General features: G+C 39.7%; 1 protein-coding gene across 1 annotated transcript in view; it reads right to left on the reverse strand.

Moving 5' to 3' along the window:
* Positions 1–357: 357 nt before the first annotated feature.
* myo15aa (myosin XVAa) overlaps positions 358–16964 on the reverse strand; it is a 132943-nt gene continuing 116336 nt past the window's right edge. The window contains exons 57-64 of the mRNA XM_059653868.1: positions 15697–15774; positions 13601–13697; positions 13322–13482; positions 12307–12440; positions 10777–10910; positions 8704–8837; positions 7294–7434; positions 358–3863 (exon numbers count right to left, since the gene is read on the reverse strand). Of these exons, the coding sequence (XP_059509851.1) occupies positions 3762–3863; positions 7294–7434; positions 8704–8837; positions 10777–10910; positions 12307–12440; positions 13322–13482; positions 13601–13697; positions 15697–15774 (981 nt within the window). The 3' untranslated portion in view covers positions 358–3761. The remainder of the gene's footprint in view (positions 3864–7293; positions 7435–8703; positions 8838–10776; positions 10911–12306; positions 12441–13321; positions 13483–13600; positions 13698–15696; positions 15775–16964) is intronic.

The raw sequence follows: 16964 nt of genomic DNA on the forward strand, positions 1-16964 counted from the left end.
TAGCGTTGGGCTAATCGGGCCAAACACATTAAGAACAGAACTTTAAAAAATCGCAATGAAAAGAGAAATATTACCCTAAACCATATTAATATTTAAACAAAAAAATATATTTCAAATTAACATGAGAAAAGATCCATTAACTCAATGGATGGAAATGAAGGGTTTCCGAAGGAAAAGGGCAATAAAAACATCAAAAGAAATTATTTTATGTTCTCAAAGAGAAACAGCAGAAATGAATAAAGCAGATGATCGAATTATAGTTTTATAAAAATATAACATTTACTGAATAAATACAAGCACAAAAATTCCTCCAGATTTTTAAAAAATGCTAGATGCAAATATACAGATACAGCAGCTCATAAACAAAGATTGCAAAATGACATCCAACAGTATTGAATATTTTCAAAATTTCTCTTTAAAAAGAGTTTATACTTATTGCACTTTTCACCACATCAATTTGACAATTAAAAAATTCTAACAATACAAAGTTCAACAAGTATATTTAAAGAAATATTTTATATGTCTGTGTGATCTTTGAGTACAAGATTTGGAGGATTCTTGGTTAAAAAAGAATGCTGTTTGCTTACCTTTACTAAAAGTGTGACGAGACAGTGTCAGTGACATATGGGACTTATGATGACAGGATTGTTTCCTTAATTACACTAATTATTAATGATGTCAGAGCCACATTAAAATAAGCAAAATTACAACTATCCTAAATGGTTCTATGTTGAAGCTGCACCTATTCATTGTTCTTCTTTACAATTTAGGCAATGGAGTGAAAAGACACACATTGAAATTTGCTAGTGATACAAAGATAGGCAATTTTTTAGACAGTGTAGCTGTATATTGCAGATTACTCAGGCAGTCTGAGTTACTGAGGCAACAAACACTTTTATATGCATGTTGTAGTGTGGAGCAATGGATAGTGATGGGAGAAGTTCCAACTTTCATCCCACCACATTGTTGACCCCAAATCTCTCACTCACCACCTTCCATTCACAGGAGTTGTAAGGATTTGCAGGTCGATGATCAACCTGTTTGGCTGCATTGTGAATACACCTTCCTTGGCCCTCAAGTCCTGTGATGGGACCAGAACCCAGAGATTCCAGAGACTACTCACTGCTTTCACAAGACCTCCTTAAACAGGATAGACACAATCAATCAGAAAATTATTAAGATATTAACAGAGTAAGTGATTGGGCAGGACTGGCAAATAGCTTTCATTGTAGTCAAATATGACATCATCTCCTTTAGATGGCAGAATAATTCAAATACAGCAGTGTAGTCTTACATCTTAGCTCATCTGCATTTGGGAGTATTGTGTTTAGTTTTGTCATCTTTTACCTCAGGAAGGATATTATTACTATAAAAGGAGTGCACTGAAGGTTTACCAGACTTGTTCTCAGGTTGGTGAGACTGTCCTATGCAGAGAGATTGGAGAAAGTAGTCCTGTATTCACTAGAGGTTCAAAGAATGAAAGGTGATCTCAGTAAATCTGACAGGCTATTTAGAAGATCAGAAAGAATAAATGCAGGTAAGATATTTCCCCTTGCTAGGCAGCCTAGAAGCAGGAATCATGATTTTAAATTAAGGATGAAACCCCTTATGAGTGAGATGAGGAATATTTTACTCAGGGGATTGTGAACCATTGGAATTCACTATCTCAAGAGCTGTGGAAGTTCAGTCTGTCAATGGCACAAAGGGATATGTGGACAGTGTTGGAAAAAGGCATTGAAGTGCATGATAAGTCATGAACGACTATAATAAATGGTGAAGCAGACTTGATGGACTGAATGGCTGCCTCCTGCTCCTATGTTCCTAAAGAAGATAAACCAGAATACTTTATTCATGGTAAAAAGCTGCAGACATTGAAGGTCCAAAGAAATGTGGTGAGCCAGATACATAAGATTATTAAAGCGTCAAGAAAAGGTACAGAAAACAATCTCAAAAGCGAATGGAATGGTATACCTAAAGTAGTGGATTCATAAGGGTGGAAGTTACACTCCAACTATATAAATATAAAAAGCTCTGATTAGAACATACCTGCAGATGTGTGAACATCTTTGGACACCACAGCTTAGGAAGGATGCCCACTGATATTTTAGGAGGGAATGCAACCTAGACATTAGGAATGATACCTGGACTCCAAAGGTTAAACTATGATGTAAGATTACAAAACCCTGGAATTAAATGGTGAGGAGGTGATTTGATTGAAGTTTTCAAGATGGTAAGAAAATAAATAATGTAGATTTGGAGAAACTATTTCCATTCATTAGAACTAGTTCTGATTAAGCAATCATCAATTTAAAATATTAATTCTGTATCTCTGTCCACAGGGAGCAACAGGGTGGCTCAAATGGTTAGCACTGCTGCCGCACAGCACCAGGGACCCAGGTTCAATTCCTACCTTGACTGACTGCCTGTGTGGAGTTTGCACATTCTCCCTGTGTCTGCATGGGTTTCCTCCCACAGTCCAAAGCTGTGCAGGTTAGGTGGATTGGCCATGCTAAATTGCCCGTAGTGTCCAGGGATATGTAGGCGAGGGGGATTTGCTGTGGGAAATGCAGGGTTACAGGGACAGGGTGGGTTTGGGGGTGGAGGTGAATCTGGGTGGGAAGCTGTCTGGAGAGTTGGTGCAGACCTGTTGGGCTGAATGGCCTGCTTCCACACCGTAAAGAGCCTATCAGTCTATAAGATGCTGCCAGACCTGCTGACTATTTCCAAGGAGCAGGGTGTGTAATGTTCCAAGATGTATTCATTTGGAATTTTCTTCCTGATCACTGATACCTAGTGAAAAATCAATGGAGATTTGGTGAGGAATAGATTGATCTGTAACACAAAAGCTAAATGCTAGAATTCCTTCATGGATCTGGAAGCATTTGTGTAGAGAAGAACGGAGTTAATCTTTTAAATTGATGACCTTTCATCGGTACTGTTAAAAACTAGCAATGTAATCAGGTTTTAAGTGAGTGAAAAGGGAGCAGGATAGAAGACGGGAGAGATTAAAAGGCGAAAGAACTAGCGGTGGAGGGACAAAGTTAGTGGCAATGGGACAAGGAAAGAAGCAAAAGATTTGTCTAGAGTAGGTGTGAATGACATGATGAAGTTGACTTTTGAAAGCAAACACAAGGGAAAAAAAGAACTACAACTGCAAGTTTAAGGAAACAAAATGGGTGTGCCCAACAAGAGCAAGGAATAAAGAAGTCTACATTGCAGTGTGCAGTCTGAGTAGTTAGGTTGGACACAAAATTCTACCGGTAATTGAAGATCTGTAGCATTGTGTTAACGCTGTCCCTGATTCATTTACTTACTGACTGGAACATGTTTCCTTTGGGTAGCGAGCTTCAGTGGAAGGTTGTTACATGTCCTGAGCTAGTTAAGCTGGTTAAAGTCATGCATTTGATGTCAGCAATAGCCCTGTGTACCGTTAGGAAATCTCATATCTGTGGCTAGACTCTCACTGTAAGAGAATGGTGACGTAATAGTGACCAGAACAGGCTGGGATACTACAAAAGTTTACGAGCACTTTTTGGTGTTCCTTCAGGAAGCCAGCTGTATGTCATCAAATGGAAGCTCTTGAGATGATTTCTTTTAATATCTGTGTGTTTAATATCTGGCTGCTTCCAATGTGTCAATTGGTGGCAGATAGTATCTTTATCTGTGGTCTTGCCTTGCAGACTGTGATGAAATTGTGAGGCTGACAGTTCCAGTTTCAGTTCCTTCCACACTGGGTGCAATTGTGCAGTGGTCAGCACCAATCACAGCAAGGTAATCTCACTGGGTGGGAGGGTCAGTCTTTTCTCACGAGCCTGCAGCATGGACTCCACATGCATGGCTGTGACACGACACATTTCTGGAGCCTGTAGGGGAACAGATCAGATGGTTACAGCAGACTAGAATGTTCTTTATTTAAATGTGAACAGGAGGAGGCCAATAAATCTGGTCTGAACTTTACTCCCTTAACCCAAATGTTCAAATTTCTCTCTTTCCCTGATAAAGATCTTAACTTTATCTGGAATACAGGTCTATGGGAATGCATTATTTATGAGCCTTTACCAAGACGTTTTAGTGACGAGGACTCATCAGTTATCCTTACAGTAGAGAAGCGATTACCTAATAATGATTTTCAAAATGATGTAAGAGCCTTTGAAAGATTAGAGAGAGAGAAAAACTATCTGGTTTGGCGAGTGCGTGAATAACCAGAAGTGTCATTATTCACTGGGGTAGTGTGCTGAAAATCAAGCTTCAGTGTTCCGAGTTGTCACAAATATGGAAAATTTGGTCAAACTATCCAAAGTCTCCAATTATCTGACTGACAAACACAAGTTAAAAGAAAATGCTCGCTAGGTTTCTGTACTGAACAAGAAAATAATTGTTTACTATGAACAAATTACCTTTAACCAGTGACAATTAGGAAATATGAATTGCTAATTTAATCTCTACTCTTTTTAAAATCCACCTTCCCTTTCACAAAACCAAAAAAGACAGACGAAACATGAAGGTTAAGGATGAGAAGAGGTTAAAAAAAACAGCCACTGTTCAATAGCACCAGTCTGGATTACATGTTCTGTTTTGCTATTGACACCAATACTTTCTTTCATTCACATTCTCACCATCTCTGAAGGAGCTTTATTTCTCCTTCGAAAGGGTTTTTTCAGGGAAAGGAGAGAGAGAGAGAGACACTTTTTTTAATGCTTTCTCTTTGCAGGGTCGTTTTCTGCTGAATGCCCCCTCCCCCCAGAAGTCATGGTCATTTTGGTCAGGAGCCAGTCAAAACATATTGTCAACAGTTGTCCTCCTTGCTCAAACCCATAAGTTTTGTGGTGTCTGCTTTTGTTCTCACTGTTCTACGGTAAGGCAACATTGTACACAACTCAAAAAGTGCTCTGATAAATGTGATTTTTAAAACTGCAGATGTCCCTTTGCATAGTCAACATGGTTTAAAGCAGTGTCTTTTTTTAATAAAGGAAATGGTCTTTACAGAAGTCATGTATTTAAAATCATTGATAAAAGATAAAAGAGCAAATATTGGGAGAAACATTTTAATTCGAGTTGTTGGAATATTAAATGTCTTGAAAAAGGACTTGGATAGTTACATGAGAATGAAGTGCTTACAAGTTAAAATTTGAAAGTAAGGATGTGTCACTAAGCACGACTGCATTTTCAGAGAGCCAGCTCAAGTATGTCAGATTAATTAGCTTCTTTATTTGTAATTTTATCTCCAGATATCCTAACTCGACAAAATATATTACATATGTTAAGGGGAATATGATATGTCCTTCTTTTGCTCTTTTATTCAGTGATCCAGTTACATGTATGCTCAAGGTGATCCCATGATTCAAACACCACTGCATGAACGGCTGCCATCTTGCCAGGAGAGAAGGATTAACTGGCCAGTTACCAGCTTCAAGTTGCAGAAGTGCAGAAATCATGGATAAGTAGTGAATGCACTGCTGTCCAGGATTTCTGTGACTCTTCCACCTAGCTAATGTCAGAGAAAGGTAGAACCTGTGGAAATTCTCCTCCAAATGGTCTTCACTTTGTGGATATTCGTCCTGCATAGGGGGCATTAGTGTGAGGAAATATCTCTCCCTGATCCATATAAATCACCTACCGGTTCTCAACAGATCAGGTTAAAAATAAATTGACCAGGACCATATTCATTGTAATTTAGAAGAATGAAAGAGGATTGAAATGAAACATATGAAATCTTTCACGAGCACGATGAAGGTATTTGCTGAGAAAATGTTTTACCTTGTCTAAGTATTCTAGACATTTCAGTCCTAGTTTATGGGATCAGTTATGGAGGACTGAGATAATGAGAAATTTCTTCAGTCAAAGGTTCAGAATTCTTGAAATTGTCAACCCCGGAAAGCTGCTTGGATGCTCCATTGCTGAGTATACCCAAGGTAGAGGCAAATAGATTTTCTGGGTACTGAAGGAATTAATGGATTTAAGCATGGTTTAGGGAATGAAGCTGAGATAGAAAATGACCCAAGACTTCATTGAATGGCAAAGCAGGCTCAAATTGCCATTTCTGCTTCCATTTTCTTACTTTCCTGTACAAAATATGCAAACTTTGATATTTACCTATTTGCTTCAAAACCTTTTATGGATTACAGTTGTAAGCAAGGTCAGAAATCACACTACACCAGGTTTTAGTCCAACTGGTTTATTTGAAAACACAAGCTGTCAGAGACTCAGTCCTTCTTCAGGTGTTAGTGAGAGAGATAGAATCAGACACAGAGTTTATAAGTAAAAGATCAAAAGTTTACACTATTGATAAGGATGTACTAAACAACCCTAAGATACTGTTAAATCTTTAATCAGTTAGGAGGTTTTAATTGATTAATATATATATGTACATCCCCAAATTCCTTTCAAGTCATGGACCTCAGTGAACTAGAGGTTATATCAGTTTAAAGAAGAGGTGACAAAACAAAGAAGCCTACAGCACAGGAACAGGCCCTTCGGCCCTCCAAGCCTGCGCCGATCAAGATCCTCTGTCTAACCTATCATCTATTTTCTAACAGTCTGTGTCCATTTGCTCCCTGCCCATCCATGTACCTGTCCAAATATATCTTAAAGGACGCTAACGTGTCTGCGTCTACCACCTCCGCGTTCCAGGCGCCCACCACCCTCTGTGTAAAGAACTTTCCACACATATCTCCCTTAAACTTTCCTCCTCTCACTTTGAACTCATGACCCCTAGTAATTGACATTTTAGATCAGCTAATGCATGTTAGGTATGAGACCTTGTTTGTGTTTTAGTTTGGAGTCAGACTGGTTTTATTTCTAAAGTAGGAATTTATAAAACACCATATCGACTTACTGTCTATAAATTGTGTTGCTGCAAGGATAAATTTACTCGATAGGTGTGTGTGTGTGCGCGTGCGGGAGGGAGGGAGAGAGAGAGAGAATGTGTGTGTGGTGGGGGGAGAGGGGGAGGGAGGGAAGGAGAGAGAGAAAGAGAGAGAGAGAGAATGTGCGTGTGGCAGGGAGGGAGGGACGGACAGAGAGAGAGAGAATATGTGTGCAGGAGGGAGGGGAGTGTGAGAGCGAGAGAGAGAGAGAGAGTGCATGTGAGAGGGTGGGGAGTGTGAGAGAGAGAGAGAAAAAGTGCGTGTGGGAGGGAGGGGAGCGAGAGAGAGAGAAAAAAATGTGCATGTGAGAGGGAGGGAAGTGAGAGAGAGAGAGAATGTGTGTGTGAGAGAGAGAGTTTAGTGCGGTGAGGTCACCTGTAGTGCTATATGCAGAGACGTTGAACATGCATACACAGCCTTTTCATACCTGATCAAGTTGAAGTTGTGCTATTCTTTGGGACATCAAGTCTCCCAGTTTAATCTCTGCGTATGGATAGCTGTTGCTAGGGCCTGATTGTTGAGTCAGGGTGGACTGTACCTCTTTCAATGGGAAATTGACCATTAGCTCCTGCAAAAAGAAGTTATAATATAATTGAAGTTTACATTTTCTAAACTAACTGCTTCCAACAGCATGTAGAAGTTGCCCCATGCGGGGTAGGGGTTGAGAGTGGGGTTGGATAAATGGAACAGCCAGTTCATGGAGGGGAGGAGAAATGTGGAAAAAAATACTTGTGTTACAGGCATCCTCATAGCTGCTGCTTGCTTGATAGGATCGTTACATCCTATCTCATTCATTATTTGGCTAAGAACAGAATCTGGGACTGTTTTCTTTCGCTGGAACTTGTTTTTTTTCAGAATCAAATATTACTTCTTATTCTCCTATCTCCTGGTGTGGAAGTGGAGCACAGATTCCCTATGATGTGCTTTCCAGTTGGAAGTGAAGGAATTTAATAGGTCTCCAGTCATGTCTGTGTTAACGTGATTATTCCTAAAGAATATGTGACCCCCATCCTGATACACCTCACCAGGGAGGCTGAACAAAATGAATATTCCATCGTCATAACCATGTTCCTACGGTAATGACGCATGAGGGGAGATGCAAAGAAGACTGATTTGAATGATAATAGGTCCAGGGTTTGATTGCCCTCAGGACAGAAAACATGTCCATGATTCACTGAGTTATCGCTCATAGCAGGTCCCTAATTTCCTGTGAGCTTTTGTTTTTGCCCCAACTTTTTTAAAGTTGTTAAACAGTATTGTTGCAATTCATCATGAATTATCAGTCACATTTTTGAGAAAATATAATAGCTTGAAATGGATAAATTATGACATTGTAATAACTCTGAAGCAATGTCTGGCTCAGAGTTAGTAGGAACTGCAGATGCTGGAGAATCTGTGATAACAAGGTGTAGAGCTGGATGAACACAGCAGGCCAAGCAACATCAGAGGAGCAGAAAGGCTGACGTTTTGGGCTAGACCCTTAGCATATTCTGGAATTTTGTAACATCATCTATGGGGATTGAGAACTATCCATCAGCATCTTCCCTTTGATAATTCAAAGGGCAGGTGGAACTCGTGATAGAGCAACTGATACATGGGTTGTAGACGCTCTTGTGCCACACAAATATTGTCCCTATTTCTGAGCTAAGTTGCCTGTGTTCAGTTCCACCTGCTGCAGCAGCGTGTAATAACATGACTAAATGGGTTGATTAGAAAATTTCTAACATGGACTGTGGGACGAGTCTGAATGCATGGCTAGACGCTATGATAGGGTTGAATGTACATGGAGTGGGCTTAATGGCCCTTTAATTGACTGGAAATACTTTTAGCAACTTACATGTGTCTCCTTGTTAAGGAAATTGAGTCCATTCTGGTTGACAGCCAGAATACAAGGGGCAACAATTGCACTGTTACTGCTGCTCTGAATGTAGAAGAACGAGGATCCAAACATGGGGAATCCACTCACAATTCCTGTGTGGGAAAGAAAGAGAATCTAATTACTGTCACCAGTCAGAATCTGCAAATCAATCTCGATTCACACACTGAATTACAAAGAATGAGTGAGGGTATTTGGAATTATTGGATAAAAATACATGGTCGAAACTATTATCACAAGTTAACTGGGAAAGTGCACTCATAGTCATGCACCGGTGTCCTACAAGTCATTACACAATGTTTAAATGTATAAAAAACCCAATAAGACCACCATAACCCAATTTGCCTGACTGACTACTACCCAGGACCAAAGCAAACCATACCCAGTTGCTTCAGTTACTGAAGAAATATACCTATTGATTGCAACATATTTAACTTTAACAAGAACAGTAAAGCAAAGGGGCTCTCATTTTATTCAACTTAAACTATACTAATTTAATCACAATTAATACAGAAAAAAGTCAAACAATTTTACACATAAACTACAGGTGAATGAGAATATAGTTCGAGGAAACATATTTAAAAGACCAAATGTCCAGACCACAGTTCTTTATCTTTCATAATCCTTTTGATTTTTGCAATGGTGAGACACTGTTGTCTGCACAACTGATGGTCATCGCACAATTAAAATGGTTAATCAGGTGAATTTTCCTTGGCATGTCTGACCCATCTCTCACAATTCTGAACTCAACCCATCCCTTCCACCTCAGAAGAACAATAGGGTAAGCCTCGTCCACACTTTACACCCCATTAATCTTTAAAGGATCATTTTTTAGTATCTCTAGCAGGATACCATCACCAAAAACATCTCCTCCCCTCCACTGTTGTAGTGGACAGGGACCTTTCCCTCTGTGACACCATGGACCACTCTGCTATCACTCCAACAGTTCTTCACTTGTCCAGGTACATTTTCACTCACTTTGCAGAAACTATAACATTTGCCTATTCAGCTCCATACATCGCCATTCAAGGCCCCAAACACATCTTCCAGGTGAAGTAGCATTTTACATTCTTTGCATTAATTCATGGGATGTAGACATAACTGGCTGGGGCAGCATTTATTTTCCATCCCGTATTGCCCAGAGGGCAGTTAAGAATCAACCAATTGCTGTGGGTCCAGAATTACATCTTGACTTAGACCAGGACTCAAACCCTGCGTGGGTTTCCTCTGGGTGCTCCGATTTTCTTCCACAGTCCAAAGATGTGCAGGCTAGGAGGATTAGCAGTAGGAAATGCAGGGTTACAGGGATAGGGAGCGAGGTTGGTCCGGGTGGAATGCTGTTTGGAGAGTCAGTGTAGACTCAATGGCCTGCTTCCATGCTCTAGGGATTTTATGAACACCAACAGACCATTGCTGCACTTGCACTGATCATATGAATAACTCTGACCTTCTAGTTGCTTGCTATTTCTATAAATGACTTGCTCCCTTGCTAACATTTCTGTCCACTTCTATAGTGTTTCAACAAAGATCAGCATAAACTGGAGGGACAACACCTCATTATCCACTTTAGTACTTTACTGCCTCTAGGACACAATATTGAGTTTCACAACTTCAAGCATATGACCTCCATTTTTCTCAAGATGCCATCCTCTCTTGGCTGTATCTTGTTTGTGTCATGTTGACTTTGTTCTTTGCAGTGTGGATCCATTTTCTTTGATAGACGTCAAACATTTACACAGATTTTACATATCTATCACTTGTTTACCATCATTTTCACTGTCCTTGTCACCCTCATAACTTGCTCCTCCTCCCTCTGTCAATAGCATAAAAAACAGCATTTTCCGGCATTCACTTCTGAAGAAAAGTCACACTGCACTTGAAACATTAACTCAGTTTCTCTCTCCATAGATGCTGCCAGACATGCTGAGTTTCACAGGGAGTTCCACAGTACCTCATGTAGCAAATTAGGCTAAATTATTTGTCACAGTACTAACATACTTAGTCACTATGCACTGAGTGAAGGTTGACTCTTACCAAGCAACTGGGCTCTGGCCTGGTGAGAGCTGAGGGCCTGAACATGTTGGATATTCTGCGTCACCATGTTCAACCAGGATTGTGGCCGCTGGTACTGGTAAATCTGAGGAGGGATGCATTCCTGCACCACACGGCTTAGAGAAACAGAAAATGATAAAGGAAAAGTTTCATGGAGTGGCAACTTATTTCTTAAAAATGTAAAATTTATCCTGAATATTTACCAACCAGAGTGCCACAGGTGTTTACGGGTCTGTGACTTTACCAAACCCCACCATGGTTATTCAATCCTCCAAATTGCCCTTAGTTGTCTGGGACGTTGGAGCCTCAGAGATTGACTCACCCAGGAAAATTCAGGAGAGGCATTGAGCAGAGTTGGGTTTTGTCATGTGTCTTACGAGTTTGGTTGAGATTAAAGAGATCTGGTCCCTGCGATGCTGTACTTGAATTCAAATTTATCATAAACAAGTGAACTCCTGTGTTAATGCTCTTGAGTAGTCTAAGATATGGAATGTGCTTGATGTGTTTGGCTACCATGCTGACCTGTGCTTTCAAGGCTGCTTGTAGTAAAGGTTAATTAATTGGTGCCCAATATCATCTATCTGGTGCTTTCTGTGCTGGCAGTGTGGCACAGGGATAAGTCAAAAGTCTGCTTCATATCTTTGCAGCTGTAGCAGTCGCAGCAACATTTGAAACACAAAGCAGAGCTAGGATTTTATATAGAATATGCTGAAAAAGCAATTATTGTCAAGTTCGTCAAGACTGGTCTTCCCAACATAATTGTTTCCTAGACAGGAACAGGAAAGTTTTGATTGAGATTCTTTGAGGAGCTCTTGCACTGCCTGCTGGCAGGTTCAATATACCGTTTATGCTCCTTCTGCACAGTCTCATTAAGTACTCTCAGGTGCAGGTACAGCATAGCTAGTTACCATGCATGTCCCTCTGCACTGTCCCACTTAATCAGTCTGTGCAGTTGGCTTCATAATATTACCCAAATGCTAAATGTTCAATGACTGCATATTATGAACAACAACACACAGAACTCTAGCCATCATATTGGTACAAATGAAAAAGGCATCACATTCATCCAAGCTTTTTTGTATACAAAAATCCACTGCCCACAATTTCATTGATTTTCAGGATTGGGCCTTTATGGAATAAGTTAGTGTCTTAATGTAGCAGGAAATATAACACCTTAACAGGCGTCTGTTGGAAGGACGCCATGAATTAAAGGAAGCACAATTTCTGGAGAATCTTTACACAGGTCTACCTACTTTATAAAAACCAAAAGAACTGCGGATGCTGTAAATCAGGAACAAAAACAAAGTTGCTGGTAAAGCTCAGCAGGTCTGGCAGCATCTGTGAAGAAGAAAACAGAGTTAATGTTTCCGGTCTGGTGACCCTTCCTCAGAACTGTTCATTAACTCTGTTTTCTCCTTCACAGATGCTGCCAGACCTGCTGAGCTTTTCCAGCAACTTTGTTTTTCTTTCTACCTACTCTGTGCCTATTAAAGATTGCTGTGATTAACTCACATTGTCGGCAGATACAGACTGTCTTTTGCCTGTTGTTGCAGAGCTGCCAACTTTGACACTTGCTGGAGCTGACTCTCACTCATCATATCCTGATTCAGTACGTGGAACAGTCCTTTCAGGTAATCCGGAACAGTCTTGATAATATAATAAACATTTATATGAGTTATTTACAGGTGGAAATTGTATAGAACAAATATTAATCTCCCTTGACTGGTAGCTGAAGTTTATTTTGCATCATGATCTCTCAGTATTTCTGATCACCTGGTACCAACTATCAAGACAGGTGAACAGTGAGCTTGATGGCACTGGGCACCCTAGCCACTGCATTCAGGAACTTGGCATCACAGCAAGATCTTGTGCTCCCAGCACTACTTTAATTACAGATCCATCCTCTCAAATTTTGTCCTTGCTTTCTTGTTGGGGAGCAGTTGGATCATTGTAAGTGCATGATGGAAGTTAGGCATTCACAGTGCTGAGAAATGAGGAGAGCCAAGCAAGTAAATTAGTTCCTATCCTGATGCTCTCTGCCATCCTCTTTGAACTCCTAGCGAGGATATTTTTGACTTACTTCTTTAAATATGAAACCATTAAGCATTTTTATCAAAGATTGATGCTACTTCTGATGCGTAGAATCTGGCAACATGGAAACAAAATACTGCAAATTTGACTTTTTGCCCTTGCTGCAATGCCTGCTTTCTGCAATATGACTGTTTTTGCAATGCTACTTTTCTGGAATTGCGGCACACAATTTGTGATGGTGCAAGGATCAAATCTATTTCATTTTCATACCACATTTCTATAATTATTTGGAAACAAATTCTTCCTCTCTATTGCAGCCCTGAACTTGTTCATAATCATGATATCCTCAACCCCTGATTAAAATCGATAGTCACACACAGTTCTTTATTACTGTGATAAGTTCAATTTCTGAGTAATTCACAGTCATGTACAGCTCTTTATTAATGCACTATCCAAAGTCACAAGCACATTTTCATTACTACAATATCCCTAGTACCTGATTATAATGCACAGTCACACACAGTTCATTCTCAAATTTCAGAGGTTGAAACCAGAGCACACGTCGGAAACAGAAGGTGAAGTTTTGATCGACTTGTTCCATTTCGGTAGTTACATCAAGGATGTAGTCTTTCTTTTTCAGTGGATGCACGTTTTGTCCTGAAACAGAGTGTGGGGTATTACCACATGGGACGACAACAAACAATCTGACCCCATTCCCCTCACAGGTATGCACTTGCCCAGAACATTTTCACACACTGATCTCTAAACAGAATACCTTTGTTGATGATAACAAACATACAATATTCATTTGCAGCCTCTGGGTTTTGAAGCCCCATTTCATTGCAAAACTCTTCGATCACATCAGCTGCAACCTGGAGCAGAGCAAAACAGCCAATCAATATTAATAATTCTAATCATCAGAGTGTAACACCAAGTGTTGTGCCATTCTTGCTACTGCTTTCTACGATGTGGGGTGGGAGGTAGAATAGAGGGGTGTGATGGAAAGTGTTTTGAAAGAGAGAGGGTGTGTGAGAGGATGTGGTCTGAGAACAGGAAACGAGAGACCATAAGACAAAAAGGCAGAATCAGACCATTCAGGCCATCAATTGCTCAACTATTCAAAGAGATCATACCTGACCTGATATTCCTCAACTCCACTTCCCTGCACTTTCTTTGTAACACAATCCCTTACTGATTAAAACTTCTCTCTCAGACTTGAATATACTTAATGACCTACCCTCTACAGTCTGTGGTAAAGAATTACATGGATTCACTACCATCTGAGAGAAGAAATTCCTCCTTATCTCTGAATTAAAATAGTGATCCTTATTCTGAGATTATGTCCATTGATCCTAGACTCTCCCTCAAGGGGAAACAACCTTTCTGCATCTAACCTGTTAAGTCCTCCATGAATCTTACATGTTTCTACAAGGTTGCCTCATTCTTCTAAACTTGAATGAGTACAGGTCCTAGCTACTCAGCTACTCAACTTCTTTTCATCAGATAGTCCCTCCATATCCAGGATCAATCTATTGACCCTTCTATGGACTGCCTCCATTGCCAACATATCATTCCTTAGATTGTGGGCCCAAAATTGTTCACAGTATTCCAGCTGTGGTATTGCTGTTGCTTTGTATAATTTCAGCAAGACTTCCCTATTTTTATACTCCATACTCTTTGAAATAAAGGCCAACATTGCATTTTCAATCCCTATTACCGGCTAAACTTGTACGCTAGTTTTTTGAGAATGATGTACAAAGACTCATCTGTGCAAAGCTTTCTGCAGTCTTTCTCCATTTAAATAATATTCAGCTATTTTTTCTGCCATAGTGCATAACTTCACATGTTCCAACATTATATTCTATCCTCCATGTTTTCAGACACTCTTTGTATCAACCTCAGCCTTCCCACCTATTTTTGTATCAACCTCAAACTTGGTAATAGTATATTTACTTCCCTACTTCACCAGCAAATCCTATATCCATACTGATACACTACCTTCAACAGCATGGAATCATCTTATTAAGTAGCCTAACATGTAGTTCCTTCTGAAAATCCAAATATATTACATCCACTGCTTGCCCATGATTTATCCTGCTTGTTATCTCCTCAAAGAATTTTATTCAATTTGTCAGACATGATTTCCGCATTGTGAAGTCATGCTGACTCTGCTTGAACATATTATTTATTTTTAAATGCATTGCTGTACCGTCCTTTCTCATGGACTCCAATGTTTCCCTAATAACAGGTGTTAAGCTAACTGGCATTTGGGAATTTTCTTTTTGTTTTATTTCCTTTTTAAATGAAGATATGACATTAGTAGTTTTCTAATCCTTGGGGACTTTTCTAGAATCTAAGGATTCTTGCAAGATTACAACCAGTCCATCCACTGTCTCTAGCTACTTTTAATATTGTAGGATGCATTCCATCAAGTCTGGTCATTCTTAAGCCTCGCTAGGTTCTCTACCACTTTCTCTAGTGATATGGAGCAAGACAGTGGCAATAAATATAGCCATGAGGTAGGAAGATGGAGGGGTGGGGTTGGATGAGAATAGAGGGACTGGACTGGAATAAGATGGGGGTCAGACAAGAAGGTAAGAGAGCATTAGATAAATGGGACAGTCTGTAGAGAGAGGTGGCAGTGACAGAGATGGTGTAGCGAATAAGATGGGTGAAAAAACTTAGAGGGGACAGGAAGGGTGCATAGTCAGCTGATTTTTAATTTTTGAACTAGATTTTACTCCCAACATTGTGAGAGATTTGATTATTTAAACCCTTATCTGGGGATCACATTTCGAGTGCCTTGTCCTTTTATGTCCACCAACCCTCTGCCTAGGTGGAATTAATTAACTCCTTCATTTCTTGACTCACTGTGCAGGTTTTTATCTTCAGATGTCTCTCCATGTTACCAGGCAACAAGAACATTTGTCGTTTGGAGCTTCTCCCAGCCTTAGAGAAAGAAGGGAAAATGTCATTGAAAGCACTAAAAAGGGCGTAAATATTTATTTAAATAACCTGAAAAGATGCAATAAATTTTGTCAGAACCACTGCTTATATCAAAGCACTCAGTCCTCTAATATTCCCTTTTGATATAGAGGTTTCTCTCATCCTGTCTCATGAGGGAAGTTTTAAAGTGATGAATTTCATGATTTCCTCAGCCAGAGTAAATATGATCATAAGATATAGCTGCATAGAAATAGAGTATTCAGCCCACCAAGTCCCTCTGTCATTTAATGAGATCATGGCAGATCTAATATACTTCAACTCCATTTTCCTATCTTTTCTCTGTAACCTTTGAATCCCTTACACTAAACATCTATATTTCAGCTTCAAATATACTTAATGATCCAGCCACTACAGCTCTGCGATAAAGAATCCCACAGATTTACTACCCTCTGGGGGAAGCAATTCCTCCTCATCTGTCTTAAATGGGCAATGCTATATCAGAGGTTATGGCTTCTGGTCCAAGTCTTTTCAAGGAGGGGAATCAACCTTTCTGCATGTACTCTGTTAAATCTCCTAAGAGTCTGGTATTTTTCAATAAGGCTGCCTTTCATTCTTCTCAATTCTGACGAGCATGGGCACAACCTACCCAACCTCTCCTTACAACTTAGTCCCTCCATACCTGGGATCAACCTATTAAACCTTCTCTCGACTGTGTCCAATGCCAGTATATCCTTCTTTAGGTTATGATTGTCCAAAATTGTGCAAAAAGTATTCCAGCTGTGGTCTCACCATTCCTGCCAAAGTTTATAGCCTCATATTTTCACACATTATATTCCATATGCCAAGATTTTGCTTAATCTGTCTAAATCCATCTGCAAACTCTTTATGTTATCCTCAGTACTTGGCTTCCTATCTATATTTGTGCCATATTCAAACTTGGCTATAGTACATCCACTTGTCTCATTCAAGTCATTAATATATATTGTAAATAATTGTAACTTCAGGATTGATCCCTTCATTAGTTACAGGTTGCCATCCAGAAAATGTCCCACTTATAACAACTGTGTCTTCTGTTAGTTAGCCAATCCTCAATGCATGTTAATATACTACCTCTAACACCGCTTGTTGTAATTAAGCAGCCTAGCATGTAGTACCTGTTATTAAACATCTTCTGAAAACCCAAATGTAATACA

Source organism: Stegostoma tigrinum, chromosome 23 (assembly GCF_030684315.1).
Source record: "Stegostoma tigrinum isolate sSteTig4 chromosome 23, sSteTig4.hap1, whole genome shotgun sequence".
In the NCBI taxonomy this organism is placed as follows: Eukaryota; Metazoa; Chordata; class Chondrichthyes; order Orectolobiformes; family Stegostomatidae; genus Stegostoma; species Stegostoma tigrinum.